General features: G+C 47.5%; 1 protein-coding gene across 7 annotated transcripts in view; it reads right to left on the minus strand.

Annotated features, from left to right (window-relative positions):
• The window catches only part of LOC106145435 (transcription factor Maf), a 320,844-nt gene that overhangs the window by 275,370 nt on the left and 20,968 nt on the right, over window positions 1-24,506 (minus strand). For 2 of the 7 annotated variants that reach the window (XM_078032707.1, XM_078032708.1), the window contains one exon: window positions 1,697-3,348. The exons of 3 other annotated variants lie outside the window; for them this stretch is intronic. In XM_078032707.1, the coding sequence (XP_077888833.1) occupies window positions 3,261-3,348 (88 nt within the window). In that variant the 3' untranslated portion in view covers window positions 1,697-3,260. Of the gene's footprint in view, window positions 1-1,696; window positions 3,349-8,363; window positions 9,273-12,871; window positions 17,414-24,506 lie in introns of those variants that run through there. 2 more of the 7 variants (XM_078032711.1, XM_078032713.1) reach the window with 2 other exon arrangements.

Here is a 24,506-nt window from a genome sequence, read left to right on the forward strand (position 1 = left end):
ATGAGCTTTGCCATCACACGCTTTACTTGATACTATCTTCTGTAAGGAGTGGGGTGATATGGAATGGTTGGGAACGCAGAAGTGATAAGATCAGCTTTGATTGTGAAGCAGAGAAGTCTGTCTTTATGGGAACTTTTAAAAATCAGAACTATCCCATTTTACATAAGATCCGGATGGCATTAAGAGAACCAACCTGTATAAGTAATTAAAACAAATTAAAATATTTAAAAAGAAGAAGAAAAAGCAACTTTGTTTATGTCAGGCGTAGTAACTGGCTCTTAGAAGGAGTCAGGCAGCCAGGAACGCTAGCCTCTGTGTCATGGCTGTCCTTGAGTGCAGCAGCAGCAGCATCTGGTCAGGAGCAAGAGGAGGAGCTAAGCGCCATCCCTGAAGATATCAGGTGCGTGGTCGTAGGCTCACAAGATTATTAAACGTGGACAGGGGACAGATCGCGGTTGGAAGCACACAGGCTTCCAATCCACCTCTGTTGATGATGGCTAGCTGTGGGATCTGGGGAAAGTAACTTTCTATTTCTGCCTCAGTGTCCTTGTCTGGGAAATGGGGTAACCAAGAGATCCTGTCCCAGATGCAAGTGTGTGGACCGAAGAGAAAAGGCACATAAAGAGCTTAACCCAACTGCTGGCCCACGGTTAACGTCACTATGGGAATGACAGCAAGGAGCCTAGATGCATGACATATTTATGAATTGGAAACTACATGAGGGATATAAATATGGCAAGCATATTTTCTTAGCCGGATTTGGGGACAGATGATTCGATAATCTCAATGGCACACTTGGGAGTAATGACATTGGAAATTTTAACTCACATGGGTGTTGGGAGGGGCAGGACGAGTAGCTGACATGTTCATAGGACGTGAATGGCAGCCTGAAGGCTTTTCTTTCAAATGTTCCTTTCTGAAGTGAGGTACAGGAGGGTGAAGGCAAAGAGACAGTGGGGAGGAGGCGGAGAGGTGCAGAGGCAGCCTCCATCCCAAATGCACAAGCACACACCCTCACATGCACCAACACGCATGCACACGCACACACACACACCCCTATGCACATACATGCCTGCACCTACACACATAGACACACATGCAATCAGTTTGTTAAAGGCTCATCTAAATATTTAACATGCATCCTAAGTCTATGCTAGTCTCCAAGTTGACACACTTACACCAACACACACACACTCACTCGCCTTGCTCTTGAAAATACACTAAGAAATACCTTTGTGGAAACCCCTAAGAATTAATTTTAAAGTCAATTGGAACATTATATCCTGCACATTCCTATACGGATGCAAAAGGTAGTTCTTCTGGAATTGATAGAGCCACCTCCACTGGGAAAGATTAAGATTCCTGAGAGCCATCTTGGATTCCAGGAAGTTCAGCTGCAGATGGCTCAAAGGTCTGTATTACAAGCAGGTTTCACAGACAGGACATGTCATTGCAGAAACCCCGCAACCCACACAGGGGAAAGCCAGGGATGCACACCTCTGCCCTGTTTTCTTCATCTATCCCAAACTCACCATCTGTTTGGTTTAAAAATTCTATTTATCTGTGTGTGCATGTGAGGGACAGAGATCTAAAATAGCATACATACTGTAAGCATTTTGTTTCCTAAATGCTTTCTTACTACATGGGCTCACCAAAGAAACAGGTTCACAAAAAAAAAAAAAAAAAAAAAAAAAACTGAGATCAGTTGCTTTAATAAACATATCATGGTTTGATGTAGTGGTTGTTTTCTTTTTTAGACTTGATTTATCTGTCACTTTCTTTCCAAATTTGATTTATTGGTCAATTTCTTTTCAAGATTTGATTTATTGGTCAATTTCTCTTCAAGATTTGATTAAAACACATTACATAAGTCTTTTCAGATCTATTTCTAAATATCATATATATTTCTAAGTATGGATGTTTAAAGTCTTTATTCATAAATGTTCTTGATTGATGCTTGTTTTTTCATTAGTCTTTTTTTTTCTATATACTCCAGGTAGTCATTTATTCTGTAATCGGAATCAACATAAACAAACCGTAAAATCCAATTGTGTAATGAATTACTCATATCTCAGACTCAGAGAGAAAAGGAACTTAAGACATAGCAAGGTAAAACCACCCCTGTGAGTGTGTGTGTGTGTTTGGGGGGGGGGGTGTCAGGGAACACGTTGGTGGTTGATCTTGAATCTCTGGGTTTACAGATGCATCTTCAAACAATTCTGCAGGACAGGATTCCAGCATGATGTCTCCTGGGACCATTAATTGGTCCTCGGCTACCTGGATGGCCTTGACAATGGAGAGTCCTGTATCGTTCTGGAAAAGGTCGTTTCATTTTAACGGCTCCACGGTGCGAAGTCCCTTTCTGTCTTGGGACTTCCCTACAGCCCCCTCAGGAAGCAATGCCCGTCAGATACCCCAGCCTCCCATCAGGCCCTGGGGTGCTGGGTACTCCCGGGGAGGGCAGCTCATCAAAGGTGGGCTGGGGCAAGACAGAGCAGGCAGGTCTAGATCCGAGAGTCTGAGGGCTCCGAATCTCACACCTTCGTGTCTACACCCCTGAAGCCTCTTGGGATATGAATGTTCAGAAACCAGTTACTAGTATGCACTCCAGGAGGGTGGGATGTCCACGAGCGTGTGTCATGATTTAGAAAAGAAATAATTACACCCCTCTGCCTTCACACCGTCTTGGCCTAGTTTTATCATCTGCAAAACAAGATCAGTATCACTCACTTTGGAAGGAAGTTTCAAAGAATAAAGACACTAATACATGCAAAGCACACCCAGCTGGGGCGATGGTGGCTGCTGCCAGCTGTTTCACAGGTTGACGCTGAGTAGCCAGGTCAGCTGAAGAATTGTCGTCTACTGGCCAGTCACGGTGGGTCAGGCCTGGTGCACACTTCTCCGGAGGGCATCTGCTCCTGCGTGGTCGGTGTTGCAGAGACTCTTCCCCTTCTGGCTGGGTAAACTCAGTCAAGGCCAGAACAGTGGGTGTCAGTCCCACCTCAGGTTGGGGCTGCCCCACTCTGCAAGGTAGCCTTCTGCATTTTTAAGAAAGTTCCAGTTTTTTTTTTTTTTTTTAAAGCATGTTGGAGCTCTAAGACACTCAACAACTGCAGGTCATTAATATCAACTTCAAGGGAGGAACTTGGGTGGCTTCAGCAAGGACTGAACTTAGTTGATTCTCTGCCTGGCCCTTGGCATGGCCAGGGAAGTGCAGCTTTGATTACACTGGCCATGTCCCCAGTGTGGACACCTCTCTTTCAGATTGGCACTCCTCTGAAAGTGATCCCTTGTGGTTCCCTGTTGTCTCTCCGAAGCCTGGTGCCAATGTGGGTCATCTTGCAGCATCTGAAAAAGGGGGTGGACAAAGCCTGATTCAACCAGCTTTTCTCCTGTCTTGTTTAACAAATCGGGATTCTAAGAAAGTTATATCTTCCAAAATTGTTTGTAAGATAAATCTCCAGGCTGGGCGTGGTGGCGCACGCTTGTAATCCCAGCGGTTTGGGAGGCTGAGGCAGGAGGAGCGTGAGTTCAAAGCCAGCCTCAGCAACTTAGCGAAGCCCTGAGCAACCCAGCAAGACTCTTCTCTAAATAAAAACATAAAAAAAGGGCTGGGGGTGTGGCTTAGTGGTTAACCATCCCTGGGTTCAATCCCAGGTACCAAAACAAACGAATAAATCTCCAACTCCTTAGCATGGTACCAAGGCCTGAGACCTACCTGCCCTGAAGCCCACCTGCCCTGAGACCTACCTGCCTGTCCATCCAGACCTTGTGTGGCACCCTGCTCTTGGGACAGTGGGAAATGTTGGCTCTTCATTGGGAAATTTCCTGCTCCCTGGTTCTTAAGTCTCTGCACTCACCATTCTCTCTCCTGAAGCCACTGTGCCATCTCCAGTGACTGGAGAGTCCCTCTTCTCCCACCCCTGTCAGATGCTGCCTCTTCTGGAACCCTTTCTCACCTCCTCCACCTCTGGATTCCCTCCCCCTCCATCCCCTCAGGTGCAGGGCAGGAGCTCATCCCTTATCCTTCGCCTTCCTTCTCCAAGCCTTCCCAGGCTGTGTGCCTGAGTTCTCCCACCAGGATCTGCCGCTGACTGAGAACCCCCAAGGGGATGCCTTCCCTGAGTGGCCATGTATGTCTACAGAGTCAGGTCCCAGGCTGGCGCAGTGAGGCCTTGGAAAACAGTGACATAAATGAGCAGAGCCGTGGCTGTAGGTCTGCCCCGATCCCAATCAACTAGACTCCATTTGGCGGCACCAGTTGGGTTTGGGAACAAGACTAGGAAGATGTGGTGACCCCTGCCCACTTCCACTAGGGCACAGTTGAAGGAGCATGGAGATTGGCCTGTAGGTGAATCGGGGTCTGCCGTTCCCATCTGTGTGAAGCTTGGATCTCCATCTCTCCACCTGCACAATGGGTTACTGACATCCCAAACCTGGAAGAGTTGGCGTAGTAAGTGATGGGAAAACGACAAGGGTCCTGGCACTCAGTAGGTACCTGCTGGATCCCACGCTGAATCTCTGCGTCTTTTAAGGGAAGCAGCGAACCCTCTGAATCTGGCATCCCCAGGGCTGCCAGGGCCCCTTGACTCTGTGCTGCACAGGAAAGCTGCACTGCTCAGCATTTGGCTGGGCGGCATCAAAGAGCCAGGCCACTCGGAGCCCCGGGCCCAGACCAGGACCAATGAGAGGTGGGGCTGGCGGGAGTCTTTAGCAGCTCCTGTTACAGAACCCTCCTTTTGGGGACAGCTCAGGCAGACAGGGTGGAGCAGTTTATGCTCAAAAAGCACCTTTGTCAAAGAGATGCAAATTATCAGCAAATTATCCTGCAACACAGTGGGCCATCTTACCCTAAGCCTGTAGACTGCCATGATGAAATTAGCTGGTCAGAGACCAGCCAGGCCTCATCCCTGCTCCCAGACATGCCACAGCCTCCAAGAAGGCCCAAGGGAAGGCTGGCTATTGTTGGGGTTCTTTGCTCTGCCTTCTTAAGAGGGCATCTAGCAAGGCACAAGATACACAGGGTCCCTCTATAGTGCTACCTGTCACTGCACTCAATGATATCTCTGCTTTTCTCGGTGCTCTTACCTTTGCAACATCGAAATAAGAACAACCGCTCGTGCGCCAGGCATGTACCGGTGCCAGGAACTGCCACAATGCCACAGAAGGATTTCCTAGGGCAGTCTGTCAACAATCCTGTTGAGGCAGGGACTAAACTCTCCAGTGTGCAGATGGGAAAACAGAATCAAAAGCAAGTGGCTGAGTCACTGGAGCTGTGTCTGCTGGTCTCTAGAGTCAGTCCTCACTCATTAGGAAGGTGGAAGAATGCGAGCCACATCAAAGATGCCGAGATAAGAGAAAGACCATCTCAAGGGAATTTGAGGGCCAGTGAGTGGTAAAAGCTGCCAGGGGTCGATGGAAATTCCAGCAGTTTGAAGGACGTTTCAGAAGAAATGTCACAAGATAGAAGACAGGAAGATAACTGGGGTGAATGAGGATGCTTACAAACAAGTGAAAGCCTCCCATTTCCTCCAGATGTGGCGCCTCGACCCACTGTGTGGAGTTCACCGGGACAGTCATTAGAAGGAATGATTTTTTAACCCAATCCCTCTTCCAAAGACATGGAATTCTCACAACGGGCCCAGAAAACTGACGATTGAACAAGCTCCCCCAAGTGAGACTCTTGTACTCTCCAAGTTTGAAAATAGTGACGTACATCTCACGTGCCTCCTGAGTTTCTCATGGCTTCCCTGTCTAACAGGACAGGGACTGGCCCAGTGTGGCCCTGCATGCTTCTGCCCTTACTTATGGCTGCTCCCGCCACTGTTGATTCAAACAAAGTAATACAGAAAGGGCAGGGTTCTGGCTTCCCCAGGCTTCCCCAGAAGCTAGAACCCAAAATGTGAGTGATTCAAGTCTTCTGGGAAGAGCTTTTTGCCAGGAGAATTTGACTGATGGACTCCCTCTGTGTCCTGCTCTGATGGCCTACCCTAAGGACACATCTGGAAATAAACAGCTGGTCCTTGTGAGCTGTAAACAATGACAAGGTATCAACAATGCATCACTTCCAGCTTCCTCTGGTCCACTGTCTGGACACTAACCAACCACGCTGCTCTGGGCTGCACTTCTTAATAAAGGGCCAGCACTCAATGTACCGGTGCCAGGAACTGCCACAATGCCACAGAAGGATTTCCTAGGGCAGTCTGTCAACAATCCTGTTGAGGCAGGGACTAAACTCTCCAGTGTGCAGATGGGAAAACAGAATCAAAAGCAAGTGGCTGAGTCACTGGAGCTGTGTCTGCTGGTCTCTAGAGTCAGTCCTCACTCATTAGGAAGGTGGAAGAATGCGAGGCTCTGGATTTTTTAGAAACTTGAGTCAATAAAAGAAGCAATGCTCTATAGGTTACAGTCTGAGATCTCTGGAATGCATTCAGTATCTTTGGTATTTGACCCCTTCTTACCTCTAACAGTGGTGTGCTGGTAAACATTTAACAATCAGCCTCCCAAAAGGGGAAAAAAAAAAAGCCCACATTTTTAGTGTTTCCTGATTTCTGTGGTGTAAATACACCCACAATGGCTGAATTTAATCTACCAACATGATATTATTAACTGCAGGGTTGGGAAGAAATGTATAATGCTGCATCAATGGAAGGTATTTCTATCAAACAAAACATAAATATTAATAACCTCAAGGGTATAAATATAGCAAAATTTACCACTTAGCTCCAGCTCCCTCTTCAAAGCATGTCCTGGGTGTCCAACAGGTTTGCCATGATCTGGTTTAGCATATTGATTTTAGTGAGTTATGTTGATTTTCTGCCTTCCAAAGTCCTTGGTTATCATTGCCTGAACCCACAATAATAATCCTTCAGAAGGAGATTATAAACTGGATGATCTCACAGTGGAACTCAGTCTTAAAGAAGTCCAGAAATGGTGATATTTTGTGACCAGATTAACCACATAATAACAGAAACTGTGAGGTGAGGGTTAAGTGGGGAAAGTAGATCTTTTGAGCAGGCTTCTGAAATATCTCTGCTTTTTATTCATCAAATCAAGAACAATTGGCACATTCCCATTATAGTTACGAAATCTATAGATGAGATCCATGCCTTAATTTACTCATCTGGAAAATGGAAATAATTAATGATAACCACACCACAGGGCTTAATATATATGAAGAGCTTAGGGCAGAGCCCAATACAAAGTGCTCTGTAAAAGTCTCTGCTAGGTTGGGGATTTTCCGTCACAGGCTTCTGCCCTCACATACATGCAAGAACGTTTTGGCCAACCCTCACTTTGACAGGCTTCAACCACCGGGATCTTTTCTTTGCTAAATTCAATTCCACTGCTAGCGCCAGCTATATCGACACTGGGCTACCGAGGAAGAGCTAAGCAAGACTTTTCTGCCAAAGTCATTTCCCGAAGTTTCCATTTTTTTTGGAGGAGAAAATCAGACAATGGCCAAAATCAGCAGTCTGAGGGTGAAGGAGGAGAAAATGAGCTTCTCTTTGCCAATGGTTTTGTTGCAGAATTTTCCAGGCTCCCAGGTGCAGAGTGGGAGAAGAACTGCTCTGTCCATGACCAAGAAGAAATAGACCCACTGGTAGAGTCAGCCCAAAGGCAGAGCTCCAAAAATAAGGACTGATTGGGCTGTGGGTACTAGCTGTTCTCTACCATGGTACCCCAGCCCTCCACATACCGCTGTGTGGCCTTGGGCATGTCAGAACCTCTAAGGCTTTTCCCTCATCTGCAGAGCAGAGCGGATAATGGTGGCCAAGTCTTTGGGTGCTGTGAGGATCCATTGGGATGATCTATGTTACAGTTGACCCTGGTCACCCTCTAGTAGTGTCAAATGACCAAAGTGATCCATAAGCCAAGGCCTGGTGGGTGATTCAAGGAAAGGCAGTGAGTGTCTGATGCTGCAGGGAAGCAGATCAGGGCAAGCATATGGTGTCACTCGTCCACCCACAAAGGTCAAAATGAGGGCCCTGCCCTGCAATTTCAGCAACAGACTGAGCAAGCCAGAAAGTGACCAGCACACCTAATAGCTGGAGTGCCTTGGTCCTGAGTTGTTTTGGTCTGTGGAGGCCATTTTACTAGCCCAATGGTCATCAGAAAGAGCCAGAAAGAGCGTGAAAGGGAATTGCGCCCATTTATGTTGAGTTAGACTAGGAAATGAGAAAGGAAGGAGGGAGAGAAGGACAGAGGAGGGAGGGAAGGAAGGAGAAAAGTTCACCTCCAAGGAAGGGCCGTGGTTTGGTGTCGCCCAGCGGTAACCATCTTTGGCGAATTGTACTGATCCGATTGTCATTTCGTGGGATCATCATGCAGCACTTATTGGGGTTAGAATTAAAGGAGCAATATTAGAACAAAGCTTTATCTTTATTTTCTCATTCAGGAGATAAAGGGAGGTTTGGGTCACACTTTGAGGGAATTATACCAAATCATATTCTATTATACCGAAAGAGTGAGGCACAGAGATAGCTTGTGTCCCTGGAAGAAGTGGGTAGAGGGGTCTTCGTGGAGAGCGGGCACAGAGTTCTGAGCCCTGGATACACTGCTAAGTGACAGACACACTCTCTCCCTCACAGCCTTTAGCGGAGGTTAAGGCTAATAGTGCAGGGACTTTCTTTGGGACAAGAAAATAAAAGAATGTTCTCCCTGGGGCTCTCAAAGATTGTCAACCTGGCTCCTGCATGGTTGTACAGGGGTTCCTGATTCCTGGAAGCTTCTTAATTTGGAGGGCTTATCAAGTAGCCCTCCAGCATCATCTCCCTGAAGCCCAGCAATCCAACCACAGTTTGTTAGTTCTCGGCTGGACACGGGTGCTTCTCTGAACCTACAGGAACACCACAGAACCCCCATGCAGGGTGTATCCTGTCAGTATCCCCCATCCTGTGTTTGTTTAGGGGTTGTGGACTTTGATTGAATTGTCATTTCTGAAGCCGCAGAATCACTCTTGTGGAGCCCAAGGACATTAGCCGTGGTTTGCTTAGCTATAAACCGGCCTTGTCCCACCAAGAACACAGCTCAAGGGGACCCTTGGTTCCAGCCACTGAGGATGGACTGAGGTTCCAGTACCCGACATGGCACTCTCATGACAATGAGCTGCAGCCAAGGGCTGGCGGGGGTTCAGTTCGCCACTTCAATCACCCGGGGCCGTCCACATTGCAAGACCTGCAAGGCCCCAGCCACTCTTGGTCCTCAACAGTGGCAAATTCCAAACACAGGATACTTGGCAAGAATCGGACTGGATCTTCCCAAGGGGAAATCTGCAAGGGATGGATTTTAAAAGTCACGTACTTTTACCTGTTTCCCTGATCCCTCATTCAATAATTTAAAAAGAAACAAATAATCAGGTGATTGAAAAGCTTGGGCCCTCTACTGTTTTATTGACCTGTCACTACAGATAAATGGACTATAATTTACTTCAAGAGTAAATTACAAGATGTTCATAAAAAAAAAAAGTTGTACATTACGATCCCTAATTAAGATGTTCAACATGATTCCTCTTTTAAATTGGAGAAGCCAACGGAAATGGAAAACGCTGACGGTGCTGTATTTTCACTCTGCTTCTTTTCTTTTCTCTCCATCGTATCACGTTATTGTCTGGCAATCTGATGGGCAGATGTGGTGAAGCCAAGCCTGGGGCCCCCAAGTTCTCCTACAGCATTGCTATTTTGGTTTGGTGGGAATTTTTTATTTGATTCTACCCATGTCTACGCTGTTAATGGTATTCTTCAAAGAAATTCTGAAGCCACATACGGCTTTGGAGACCCTCCTGGTTAAATCAGAGAGACCAAAAAGATTTGTGATGGGACAGGGGGTAGAAAAACACAGTAGGTTAAATCAGTGGAGTCCTGATACACACACTCACTCACACACACACACACACACACACACACACACACACACACACACACTCGCAAAAAAGTAACCTGAACTGTTTTGACTTTTTGTCTGCAAACACATGCGATTACGGACCATGCCTTAGTGGCCCATTGGGTTCTTCACAGAGGAGGCTCCCAAGCTAGGACTTGCCTTCATTTGCTCAGAGTTGCTGTATGCTTGAAGGGTGCGGACACCACGCTAGCTGTGAGGGGCTGGAAATGGACACAACGGTGCTCACAGCACCCCTGGCCAGCGCCTAGCTCCTCCTGCCTTCAGCATGTTTCCTGCTGTCCCTGGAAATCATTTCCTTGCCCATCTCATCCCCCCAACCCAGGACACCAAACGCTGGCCCTGACGTGCTGAACAAGCAGCACCTCTGCTAACCTCCTGACCACGCTCCGTCACAGCAGTCCACGCCGGGTCTTCAGGTCCCGGGTGACACTGTCAAGAACGATTTGTTGAAGGTCTACACCAACCAAGCTGCAGGGTGGGGGGCACATGGGTTCCTTTTTCCCTCAAAGCTCACAGCTTTGCCACACTGTCCCCAGCCTGTGGTCAGAGTGTTCTCAGTCATCCTGACCTCAGTCCCAAGGAGGCGGACTCCTGTAAATCTGTAGACCTGGGACTCCAGGCCAAACACCGAGCTCTTCCTAACCTCGTTCTGAAGGCTCCATGCTCTGGGGAAGGCCCCTTGCTCACCGGGAAGCTGCTCTCCTGGGCTCTGCCTGGGACACCCTTGAGGAGGAACAAGTGGAAGGTGAGGGGAGATGTCATCCTAGGCAGGCTGAGGGTCTGGCTGGGAGGCCTTCGTCCTCGCCCCTCTGGGACCAGTCCCCTCCCCAGGTCCAGAAAGCAGATGAGATCCCTCCCTCCTTTTGAACAAAGACCCAACTCTTCAGGCTCCTGTTTTCAGTTTACATCTTTCTACCAGATAGAAATTTTCCCACTTGTCCTTTCTCCTGTCCATCCATCCCACCCAGCAAATATGAAGTCCCCAATATTTAGGGTCCGTGCAAGGTGTATGTACTGTACAGGCCGACAGTGGGGCTCACTCTCCGGTGGATGTCCTCACACTGAAGCCAGAGTCCACGAGGCACTAGACCCTCTAGACACCGGGCAGAGCTCAGGTTCCAACTAGTGGGTAGAAGGTTTCGACCAGACGACTCGTTAACTCCCAAACGCCAGGTAGAAGGTTTCGACCAACAACTCGTTAACTCCCAAACCACGCTGTCCATGGTTGCATGCGGCTGCCAAACCCTGGACATGTGGTCAGTGTCTGAAGAACCGAATCACTCATTTCACTTGATCCTCTCTGCCTTACATTGAGAGACAGAAGCAGTGAAATTTCCCCCTCACTGTTTTTGTCAGACTTATGTTTCACATTGTTGAAGGGCACATCCCATTGAGATCTATGTCAAAGTTCCAAGACTTGGCACAGAAATGATGTTTGTGAAGTATCTCATGACCACCTTTTATATCAAGTATACATGGATACGATCCTTTTGGTTTAATGAGTTTAAAGTAATGTTGGAAATCATTTCACTGTCTCATTTTACTTTCCTAAGAGGGGCTGTTAGTGAGTTTAAGATTGAAAATGTGGCTCGTGTTGTCTCTTACTGGATGGCTCTAGATGTTTTAATAGACAACTGGCATTAAACAAGCAGGCCAGGCGTGGGTCTGGCTACCCAGATGACCTTAGGAGGTGCCGTGTCTAATTCCTTTCACCCAGAGTAATGCTGGAGAAGGAGAGGGCCTTTGCTCCCTGTGAGTTTCACAACCAGAATGTGTTATCCAGACTCCTCGGAGCAGAACCATCTGGGGATATTAGTAAAGCCACCTCCAAACGGTTATCTCAGAATCGAAGTTTCTTCTTAATCTAGTTTACAATTCCATGTATTTCAAAGGCCAAGAGAGAGCGAGCCTTCCTGGAAGGTGGGGTGCCTTTCAAGTGGAACTAACTCTGCTTTCAAGACCCCCTCCCCAGGGCCACTGCCTCCCCCTCAGGCCTCCAGGGATACTGGACAAGCAAAGGCAGGTCCTGCAGGGTGGCCACTGTCCCTTTCACTTCTCCGGGGGTTTCTGTTGTTTTGTTCCAGAGAAGCTGGGAAGAGAACTCACTGGTCCTGGGAAGCATGCAGGCCGTGCGGGAAGACTTCTTCCACCTGTTCCCCAGCAGGTTCCTTCGGCTGGTTGCAGGAGAGGAGGAAGGAGGAATTATGGGGAAGAAAAGTGAGAGAGCAATGCACAAGAATAAGGTCACCCATGTCAAAGACAAAGCCTGACGTAGGCAGGGGAATTAGCAATGGACCAGGTACGAAGAAATAGTCTCTGTGAGCCTCATAACGGCCCTGACGGTGGGTTCTGAAGCTGCCCCACTGTTCACAAAGTGCAGTCACCTACAGTGGCCCTCTACCCACATGACAACCTGGGGAGGAGAGAGCAGTGGTGCCAGCCGACAGCCCTTCCACATGCCCATCTTCTCTGCTCAGAAAGTCAAGGTTTTGATCAGGTGTGCGCGGACGACACGGTTCCCGGGAAGCCTAGCAGACGCCAGCTCTGGGGCCTCTGTGAGGCACATCTTGATCAGGCTAAAGCCATGGTGGTTAGTCCCATGACCAGCACCCACCATGAGGGAGAAGAAATGGCCCGCAGCTGCTGAGGCGTGTGGGAATCCACTTCTGAAACGCTTTCCTTGCGCCGACGGAGGGGTGAAGCACTGGGCACTCTTCTGCCTTGGGTTGGGCTTGTGGGAACACCTGGCTCTGGAGCCCCACCTCATCCTATATCCCAAGCCCTCGAACAGTGTGGACAGAAAGAAGAGAGAGCGTACTTCCTCCATCACGAAGCACGGAAGTCAAAACCTCGCATTGTTCTTGGCTGGAACTTCTTAGAGGAGATTACAAGTCATTGACACCATTCAGAGTCAAATTTTTCTATCTCTAAAGACCCCAAATACCCTATTACTGTCTTCTATATTGGCTCCGTGAGCTGTGGCCCATGGGAGCTAATTCTAGTCCACTACCTGTTTTTATAGGGGAGAAAAAAAAGAAAGCCTTATCAGAACACAGCCCGGTATGTTCACCTATGGAAACCCACAAAACTTAAATCACTTACCACCTGATGACCATTTACAGAAAAGATGCCAGCCCCTCTCTATAACATCATTACCCAGCCTTAGCAAGCCCCGTGTGTTCCCAGACCTCCCCCGAAGGACTGAAAATATTCTGAAATCCCCCAAAGGGTGCAGAATTCCCCTCCCATTTTATAGATGAGGAAACTGATGTTCTGAGAAGTAGAGACGCTGGCCTCAGGTCACACAGCTAGAAGTGGACTGGACCGCAAGTCTGACAAACTCCAGGTCATATACTATCCGGTTGAGACTGATACTGCCTGGGGCCCTCCAGCTCCTCTTGCCTCTCAGGCCTAGATTTGCATGTTGAAAACCAACTCAGTCGGTTCTGACATTCAGGCAGGTGAAAATCTCTGCAGATAGTTTGCTTATTGTTCTTCAAACACGCCTGCCCACTGGGATCCCTTAAGCGCCAACACTCTGCCTTGAGAGATACCACGACAAGCCCTGGCCAGTAGGAAAGAACCCAGGTCCGACTTCATGGAGCTTTTAGTCCAGCATCGGGGAGACATTTAGCTCCTGAACCTCACAGGAAGTACACAGTGACCAAAGGCCATCCAATTTGAGAGAAGGAAAAGAGGGGCCTGGGCTGGTCAGGAGCAAGGGTCAGGTGCCATGGCTCATGGCCTCAAGCCCTCCCTGTTTCAAGACCAGCAAGTGATGCCTGGGGTCAGGAGCGGGAGGCCACCTGCTTCACTTCAATCTTCCTTCCTCACGGGAGGAAGAAGCCACAGGCGCATCTTGCCTACCTTATGGTGGCCTCGGAACAAGGCACCTGCAGATGGCGGATCCTGCCCAGGCATCCCATCACACCGGGCTCTCACCTGCTTCAGTATGGACCGTATTATCCCTGTCCACAAGCAAAGTACACAGCTACCTATGTGAGTGGCCACCCTCACTTTGCATCGAACTGCCCTGAATCCTTAGACCTGAAGAGACTCGTCAGGGTCCTCAGCCACTGCTCATCAGGAGGGAAAAGACCTTTTGAAAAATGTAGTGGGGCAGCTCTACAGATGACACCATTGTAAATGGACAGGACGATGGTGCAGGGCTGGGACAAAGCCTTCCAGGTCACTTTCCTCCCCTCCATAAATGGCTCCATCCTGACAAATAAATCCCATCTACCAGGCAGCAGGCCTTCCCATGTCCAGGGAGGTATGTTCAAAATCCCTCCTGTCCCCCAAAAAACAGAATCGGGAAGCTTCCCCCTTAGTTTTATAAGGCACCGAATATGAATCCCCTTCTCCTGTGTTGGAAAACTGGAAATTAAGCTTAAAGTACAAACCTTCCTTTTCCAAAGAGGCAGGTTGGCCTTCTTCTATCGACAGACTCCAGAGCTTAGATTTATTACAGAATGGTAATCAGGCAAAAGAATAAATGCACTGCATCTTTAATTCATTAATCACCTCGGAAAGCAAAATGAACTACAGTAAAGAAGACAATCTGTTTTCGAATGTTGAAGGTGGGGGAAGAGGAAGCCAGTTTCTCAATAAAAGCCAGTCGCTAAAATCCATCTTGTGGGCAGATTAGAGGAAGGACAGTTTGCCTCTGAGGCTGGGGTTCCACGGGGAGCTGCGAGCTTGGCACAGCAGGCTGGGGACCTGGTGTCTGGGAATTTTCCCTGGTGATCCCCTGTGTCCTCCTCTGGGCTCCTGGTGTAACTCGTATCTCAACCATAGACTGGCTGAGAGACCAAGCACTGGAGTCCGACAGTCCAGGGTCTAAATTCCTGCTCCATCTGGAAAATGGACAATCCTGGGGGAGCCGTCCCGACGTCCTGCCTTGAGACACATCTGTCTGGCGGGATGTGGGTCCCCGAGGTGTTTCGTCTTCACAACATTTTGCTTCACCAAATTCTCGTGAAAACCAACCTCGGCTAAGGTTTCAAATACAGGCAAACACCAAACGCCAGGTTCCCCTGCAGCCACAGGCAGCTGGGCACAGGTGGAGGTGGCATCTGGCTCTGCGTCTCGGATCTGGCCTGGCAGGCGAAGAGCTTGCTTGTTCCTGCTGTCGCCGTCCCTGAGTCCTGGCTACCTGGAAACTAGAAACTGCTGTCTTTCCACCTCTTTAACAGACCTACAAATCGAACAGCAGTTAAGCCAGCATCGCAGCCTCTCTGAGCCGGCCCTCGATATCAAGGTCTGTGCGCAGAAACAACGGAGAGCCATGGCCCCAGAGAGTGTTGACTGAGCTCTTCCGGGGGCTTTAAGGATTTTCTCCTTTCATCTCTGCACAGCGTTGGCCTATGGCAACACCCACTTTTGCAGATGAGAACAAAAGCCCACGAAGGAGACAAGTTTGTCCCGCAGGTTCACAGCTGGGAGATGAAGAAGGACCACTCACCCCTCCCTGAGCACTTCCTGCCTGGGGTACTGCTGCAGGAGGCTCCCATTCATTCTTGGCAACACACTAGAAAAGCAAGTCTCACTTTCCTCCGGAATAGCCTCAGGGAGGGTAAACCCAGTGTCTCCACCTTAACCTGGCTGACATTCAGGGATGGACGGTGGACTGTGGTGGAGCCGCTCTGTGCATGGCAGGGTGTTGAGCAGCATCCCCAGCTTCGACCTTTAGTACCCTTCTGCCAAGAAATGACAATCAAAAACATCTCCAGATGTTGCCTAATGTCCCCTGGGAAGCAATGCTGCCCCAGTGGAGTCCCACTGCATGACCACAGGTGGAGGTCATGCAGGAGCTGGGAAGGCATCTGGTCTACCTGATCCCTCCATGAGAGTGCTTTCCAAATGTCACTGTAACTATCTGAGGACAGCACATCTCCAGTGCTGAAGTGTGGTCCCTGTTCCTGAATCCCCTGGGGGCTGGTTAGAAAGTGTACATTCTCAGGCCTCTGCCCCAGGCCACCTGAATCAGACACACTGGGGGTGGAATCAAATAGCCAAGTGATTCAGGTCCCCACTGAAGAGGGACAATCAGCTCCTTATTGCAGTTAGTGGTTCTCAGTTGTGCATTAGAGTCTCTTGGGGAACCCGAAAACAGGGGTGCCTGGGCATCACCCTGAGATTCTTATTTAATTCATCAAGGCTGGGCACAGGCACTGGGATTGTGAAAGCTTTTGATGATCTCACGAGTTCCCAAAGTTGAGAAGCACCGGCCTAGAAAGTGCTGCCCCAGGTTCTCAGGGAAGTGCTGGTCCAAATCCAATAGGCCAAATAGAAACCATCAAGGATGTCTGTGACACATCGGTTCAGGTCTTGCATAGATGCAGCAAGGACCTCACAGTGGTCTCCTTTGCTGTCAATCTCAAACCCAAATCATAAAACCCAGCTGCTGTTATTATTATTATTATTATTATTATTATTATATTTGCATCCTTTTGCATTGATTTATCTAGATTTCTAAAGTTTGGAGAAACTACTTAGACTGTACTAGCTCAAGGGCAGCCACTAAATGTGGCAAGTTCCTGTTTCTCATTTTCCTGGATGTGTCTGTAAGGCAAGGCATCGTCACTGTGGGTGGCAACGGAATCCAACTTTTCCTTTAATAACACCTGAGCATCCGTCAGGGCTCTGCCTCACCCAGTCCCTCCCTCCAGCCCTTGCCTTCCATAACTGACCTGCTTTGTCTCTGTCCCTCCTCAGCCCTTGGCAAGCCTATCTCCTCACCAGCCTTTCAAATTCCAGAGTCATTCACTTATTAACCTGGCTCTGTTTCCCTCCTTTCCTGTTCCCATAGTCCGGAACATTCTGTCCCTTCTTCCCAGGTGCCTATCACCTCCCCTTTTCCTGAAATCCTTCTTTGATGCCTCCAGCCCCCAACATTCTCCCACTTCTCCATTCTTGCGTTTCCCATCAGAGCGGTAATATTGCTGTGTGTCTGGCACTTTTCTGTTTGACCGAGTTTATCACATAGCTTCTGATGCTGCGGGTGTGCGGTAAGTGCTTGGACGGAGCTTCCAGGTGGGCAGGAGTGTGGAAGGCACCTCTGACGTTAGAGCACCAGCATCGCCCCCTGCAAGCATCCCCCACACTGCCAATATCAGTCCCCGAATGTGGAATTGGGAAAATAAACACACCATTGGCTCCTGCAAGTCAGAGACACAGGCTCTGGCACACGGCAAGCAGGAAACTAGCAAACATTTGCTGGGAATGCATTCTGTGCAAGGCCCTATTGTTAAACCCTAAGCACAGGGGAGAAAAAGTAGAACACTGGATCACATCTAGAATGGAACAACAATAACCAAAAAAAAAAAAAAAAATGCCTTTCCCAGAGTGGCAGGTGACAGGCAGAAGATAAGGGACAGACAGGTAAAAAGAAGGGAGCAGCCAACCTTTCTCAAACAGACCACGTGGTTCCCTTGAGTCCCGAGAACAAACATCCTTGGTGTTTTTGAACCGAGAAGGCATAGTTGTTGCTGGACACTTCCGCTGTCACCTGAGTGATAATGGGAATAGACAGTAGAAATGGGAACTTCAGAAATGCCACCCAGCTGGTTGGTGAACCTGCAGAGAATCCCACAAGGCTGGCTTTAGCATCCCCATCTGAAAGTCGGGGGCACAAGGACCTAGAGAGGGGAAGTGACTTTGCCAAAGTCACCAGCCTAGGAAGGTGTGGCCTTGAGGACCGTGGAAGCTGCTTCACCTGAATTTCCAGAATTGGAAAGTGGTCCTTTCCTGCATCAGAGACTGACTCAGCGAATCGTCCCTTAGAGAGAACTATTCCCCAAAGGTATTCAAACGGGGCTTCATTGACCTGGGGCCCAGGGAGACCCAGGGGAGGGAGGAGGGCCAGGGTTTGGAGGACCCACTCTGACCTCAGCAGCTTTCTGTTTCTATTTTATATAGTGATCCCACATAAACTTTCACTTTACAAATGGCTCCTCTGCTGAAACAAAACAAAATAGAATGAGTTTGAAAGCCTCTGATTCGCGCTACATCCTTAAATTTATGGAGGCGGTAACTGAAGCCGGGGGAGCTGCTAGCGGTCATTTCCACCACACTGTATTTCTCTCTAACCTGATGGAGTGTGAGAAGACTACAGGAGAGATTTTCAACAATGCATCACAGCTCAATGATCTCCCTGCCAAAATGGAAACTGCTGAAACAAAAGTTTTAACTGCCAGGAACCACTGCCCCTGGACCCAAAGCAGTGGGTGTGGACCCCCCCTTGCTGTCTTCTGCTGGGTCCCTGCAGCAAGGGTCTCTGGAATTTCCAGGCTCGGTATCACCAATGTTTCAACCCCCCAGTTGCATCCAGATTCAGGCTGGAAACACTCGACCTCCTGTTGTTTTACATAATTTCTCTGCAGGGGGCCCTGCCCTACTCACTATCTCCCCCAAAATGCAACAAAAGGTCAAAGAAGTAGCGCTACAGACCCTCTGCCTGTGCTGCCTACCTGCCATGGGACTCTCTCTCTTCATTTTTTTCTCCTCCAGAGAGAAGGCGATGACTGCATTGCTGTATTTTAAGATATAACTCACAAATTAAAAACCGAAAGAAGAAACACATTTTTCTGTCAATGGCTTAAGGGGATTCCACCTCTAAGCTGCTGCTAAAGCTTTCTTAGTCTTTTTTACATTTGTAGCATTTTGGAGCAATTTGCTGGAGTCAAAGAAAGCAGTGAAATTTCCACAACCGACTTCAAAGCCCCCAAATCCTGCATCAGTGGAAGGGAGTCTGGTAGCAACACCAGAGGGGACGTTTTTCAAAGAGGCGTGTGTAGCAACGTGCCAGGCATTTTTTGCCCTGCGTCTGCGATTGATGTTAATGGCAGACATGTGACCAAATCCCCTTGTAGTTCTTTGAAAAAATGCCCCTCCCTTTCTTCCCCCCAATACTGTGGGCTGTGACAATGCAGATGATATGGGAAAAGAAAAAAAGCCAGAAGAGCTGGCTCAGCTCAATGAGCCTCACTGGCCTTAATGAACCACCTCGGGCCCCTTTTACCTGCTGGAGAGTGTGGAGCAGAGACAGGTGGAATGAGCCGAGGGGCTATACCGGGATGGCTTCCCCCTTGGAAAATGAATTCTGGGCAGAAATGGTTTAAGAAAGGGGCATCGTGCTCTATCCCAGGGCGCGGTCACAGTGGCTCACTCCTCTCTTCTGTCACAAAGGCTCCCCTTCCCTCCCCTCCCTGGCCTGGCCTTCCAATTTCTTCTCCACCTGGCCACAGTTTCTCCATCTTGGTCCATGCTCAGGGTAATCCTTCCTCCTCGACACCTAAGTGACCCGTCGGTGTCAGCTAAAGCCCCAGTGCCAAGTTCATTTTGTGCTATAGGTGGTGCACAATTGGATCTTAAAACCCTTAAATCGAAACCCATCAGAGAAAAGGTACATTTTCAAAAGATCCATTTTCAATAGATCTCCCAAAGAGGATGTTCAGAAAGAGTCCTGGTGCGGAGGGCACTTAGCAAGCTGTCCAGGAAAGGAAACGTAGCCACAACAGTGACCAGAAAGTGACAGGAGAGGGGTCTTTCTGAAAAGCTGGGAGAAGATTAAGAGAACGATTTCTAATTTTGACAGACCGCAAAGCCATTCTCTTTGGCATTTCACAAATTTTGCGGGGGCTCTGATCAGCGGCTGGTTTGCTGGTCTGTGTTCCTAATGGCTCATCCAGGTGCACCCTGAGCTTTCTGGAAAGGCTTTGAGATAGCTACTACATGCCACTCGCTGATATGGGGTTGAGCTGGACACAAAAATACATGAGGTGTGAACTCTGTGCCCACGGTGCACAGTGTCCAAGAGGAGAGAAGAAACTCAGGACACAGTTGTCTCACTAGGTAGGTCACGAGTGTCCTCAACAAAGGTCCATTATTTTTGTGGCTTAACACAGTGCTTTAGTGGAGAATCGATGTGTCTGAGAATCTATGTGTGATCCAGCCTCTTGGTTAACGGGAGCCGGGGTCATTTTCCCTTGCTCCCGTTTCTGCTACAACCCGGCTGCCTGCCACATAAGCACCTGAGGATAATGATGACAAATAATATAAATATCTCATTCGAATCCACAGAAGACTGTACGCATAATTCAGGAATACATCTATCCTTGTAACTCGAAAGCTAAATACATTATTCTCCTTTGTATGCAGAAAAATTTTTTGAAAAATTACGCTGTTAAAATTAGCCGTTCTACCAGCTCAAATCCATTGTAGATCCCGTGGCTCACACACTGGGTCTGGGAAGGATGATGGGTGAGCTGACTGTGTAGACACAGCAAAGGTTTTTTTTTTATTTTCAGTCACTTGACCCATTTTGCAAAAAGAGAAGAAGGAGACCCAGCAAGGAAATCAGGGGACTGAGACCCACTCAGGTCCCAAGGGCTGCTTAGTGCCAAGACAGGCTTAAAGCTGAGGCTTCCGATTCCTGTTTCCTTTCTGGGGGTACCTTATCCAACTGCTTATAAAGTATAGATTGATGTTAATAGAGCACTGGGAAGGCCAGAGAATGAAGGGAGAAACAAAGCAATTGTTCATCCCTCTCCATTTTAAACTGACCTGGGAAACGCTGAGTCGGCAGGCATGGGATTAAAATGTGGGATTATTACCAGCAGCTCCTTTATTTACCATGTCCCTTGGACACTCTTCTCCAGGAGTTCTCGGGCCGGTTGTACATTTGAATTTCTGAGAATTGCTTAAAAATTAAAAATACTGATGCCTGAGCACCATCCACCCCGAAAGGTTCTGATTTACTTGTTCTGGGGCAGGATGTAAATGTTTTTGAACCCCCACCCCCATACACCAGAAGACCCCAGGCTGACCACCATGGTCTAGGATCAGCGACCTGTTTAGGATTGGACATGCCTCAAGCCCTCTCATTGCTGTCTCCAAAAGAAATGCAGATGAGTCTCAGGTACTCCTTTCCCTCCCCTCTGCTGGAAACTAACCAGAGCAGGAGTCTAGTCCAACCCCGATCTCAGAAAATCTGACAAGGCAGGCAGGCAGCTGGCTGAGAGGACCTACCCCAGGCCACCGCTGAATGGAGGAGAGCGAGTGAACCTTTATCTCTTATGAGACAATTGGAATTTAGAACCTCCAACCAACCTGTGCGTGGAACTTCAGAGGAAAGGCCATGTTTCCTGTGGGACCCAGGCAGGGGAGAAGGTGGGCATTGAGCGTATGCTGAGCTGGGTTTGTAGGGAGAACGGCAGATGTGCCAAATGAAAGACGGGAGGGAAGAGGGACATAGAATGGACTCTACCCCTGTTTCTCCTCCATGCCAGGTTTTATTTCATATTCATAATAGACACCTTTATCCCTATAACAAAGATACAAAAACCTCAAGGCAGTTTCTAAAGAATCCCCGGGCAAAGCCCTAGGAAATTAAAACACTCCTTACAGTAGCTCTGTTGTCTTGGATGGCTCATCCAGGGTTTTTATCAGAGCAGAGGATCCCAAACAGGGCTCCTGGAATCCTATGGGGAGCCATGAGCCGTTCCCATTGCTGTGACACACAGGATCACCCCATGACCGCTCTCTTCTCTGGAACACACGTCATGGGATCATGCTCATCCGATAAACAAAATGAACACTTAGAAAGACAGATGAATCATTCAGAACATCGAGTACAGGGGAAGACTAATGAAGGAGTTCTTCAGTGCTGAAGACAATAATAAGAACTTCGATACTTTATTTTTTAAAAACCTGTACCCACACTATGCTAGTTCCACGAGATGGTTAACTAAAGAACAACTCCTATGCTCACATAAATTTGGAAAATATCAGGCACCCTTTGGGTTGGTACAACACACACACTCACACACACACACACACACACACACACACACACGATATACACATTAGCATGTAAAGGCTCTGAGGTGATGATACCAAAATTACATGTTTAACTTTAGTCCATAATTTCTCCAAATCACTGACCACAAAAGTCCTCAAAGCATAGCAATCCCCCCACCTGGCCTTTTTATTTTTTCAGGGATAAAAAGTAAAGCAGATAATAGCTCTATTACCTTTTTTTTTAAGATCAATAACAGATATAAACTATTGTTCTCAATTTTTCAATTTTGAAACCATTTATTTTAAAGCAGAGGGGGAAAGTCCAATATCATAATAGCAAAGTTATTCTAATACAAACCACAGCTTGCAAGGTCAAGGTCAAATTTTCATCCTATATAACACTGTCCATGGTCAAGCATGGCAGGTGTTTACCCTGTGCCAGGTGCTTTACATACATTATCATATTTAACTCAGGTGCTTTACATATATTATCATATTTAATCCTTTGCACAGGCCTTTGAGGGACTACCCCTATCTTACAGATGTGGAAACTCTGTGTTCTTTTCAGTGCTACTTCGGATTTTGCTGACAACTTTTTATTAGATGGGGCTTTCGCTGGAGTGATTTAATGTGGATTTATCTTCACTATCCAGCAATTTCCTGAGTGCCAATTGTGCACCTGACACTTTACACATTACAAGGTATTAAGGAAATGTATCATCTATTATTTTTTAAATGTGTTTGAAATGACAATCTTTATTTTCTGAGTAGAGAAAGTTGGCTCCGTTACCTACCAAAATCCAACCACAGGATCATTGCTTTTAGAGCTAGAAGAGCCCTTGGGGTGGAGACTGTGAGCGGTCACAGCTCCTGTCCTCCGACACGGCTCAGAGGATTCATGTTTTACTCTGGCTTCACTTGACCCCACTCAGATGGAGATGACCAGGCAGGAAGGGGTCCCTGGGCTCCCACTGTACACATGGAGGTTACCAATGGGGTGTGCAATGGAGGAGTGAGGGACAGACTGGGCAGGATAAAGGCAGTTGGTGTCTATTTAGAAATACCTGCATAACTGTTGTGTAGGGTCCAATGTCACCTTCATTGCTTTTGTGCCTGAGTTCCCTCAACTGAATAGAGGAGATTAAAACACCTGCCCATCTGGTTGATTTAAGGATCAAAGATGGCACAGGTGTTGGCTCCTAAGACCCAACCCAGAGTAGCTCGACCTCAAGCCTACGCAGCCTTGAATGACCTCTGAAGGGCAAGACTGGGCAGAACACCCTTGTCCTCAACTCCATAGAAGTTTTCTCTAACTCCTGACAAACTGGTGCTGTCCCCAAGAGACCAGAAGAAATGCTAAATACCAACTCTCCTTTAAATACAAAAAAAAAAAAAAAAAAGTTCTTGATTCTCGTAATACATCTCTATACTTTCAAAGTTAGAGAAAAAATAAGTCTGTAGTCAAAATTTTTGAATGAATATTAGAGTCCAAAACCCGAGAAATGTTCTAAATTGTGACTGGATCTCCATGACTCACTCAGGAAACCACTTTTCTATGTTCTCCTCTTCATTTGGGTAATCTTTGCAAAAACCTGAGCTCCAGATAATCACTCACTCAGACTCTCCAATACCCGTGACGCCGGTTACATGTGCCTACGCTCCAGTTGCAAATTTATGTCTCTGGTACCTTTGTAAAAAAAAAAAAAAAAAAAAATATTTTCCAACTTCAGAACATAGAACCCTGCTAATAAACAAGTAACAGATAGCAAATAACCAGTAGAACGTCTTCTCTAGAAATAAATTCCAATGAATGAGATAACCTGGCATTAACGTAAAATGATTTCGTTTTACTAACATTCGTAAATTCCATCCTTCATTACACACGACACCGTGTGCCTCTAATGTGGTAGGGCCATTGTGTTTGTAACTTATAGACAACATTTTGTTGCACTGCAATGTCTCGGGGGGTGTGTGTGTGTCGAGGCTCAGGCCAGGGACCCTTTCCGGAGAGCCACACCAAGCACTGCTCGTCAATGCCAGGACTAAATACCCGGGACTCAGGTGGATGCCAATATTTTCACTGATACTTATGATCAATTTCCTCTCCAGTTTCACAGCATGTATCCTTTTCCACCCTTAAAGATTTTATTGTTCGGTGCCTTGTTTCTAGATAGAATCCTATAGCCCTGTTCATTTCTCATATTAACAGCTTAATATTTAAACTTGGGAAGACAGACAAGGAAAAATGGAATGAGAAAACTTTAGGTCGCCCAGTAAATCACACTTGCCTCTCACTTGACAGACGTCAGGCTGAGTTCGACAGCAAGCCCTCCCCTGAACTGCCCTTCCACATTTGAACCCGAAGGTCCAAGCAATAAGTCAATAATTTTGGTTGGATATTAATTACGAATTATGTTTTTTTCCTTTAAAGAATTAATTAAAGACACTAGATGGAATAAATATTTCAGGAGACCAGCAGCAAAGTGGGAAAATACCATGTGTTTGGAGTTTTAGTGCCCTCTGAGTACGGAAATTTATTTGCAGCAAGCAGAAAATAGACAGCCAGCATAAAAACACAGCAGAGTCCCTCTAGTAAAATTATTTATCAAGCTAACAAGGGAGGGACCCTTCTAGTAACAACAAGCCAGCCAGGAAAAGCCAAGGCTTTATATTTTACCTTTGGGTTAGCAAACCAGTAAAAATGCCAACTGACAAGCACTTCACATAAACATTTCTTTCTAAATGAGCTTCCTTGTTAGGGGGAAAAGGAAAGAAAAAAAAAAAAGTCTTCCAAGCTAAGG

Source organism: Ictidomys tridecemlineatus, chromosome 15 (assembly GCF_052094955.1).
Source record: "Ictidomys tridecemlineatus isolate mIctTri1 chromosome 15, mIctTri1.hap1, whole genome shotgun sequence".
In the NCBI taxonomy this organism is placed as follows: domain Eukaryota; kingdom Metazoa; phylum Chordata; class Mammalia; order Rodentia; family Sciuridae; genus Ictidomys; species Ictidomys tridecemlineatus.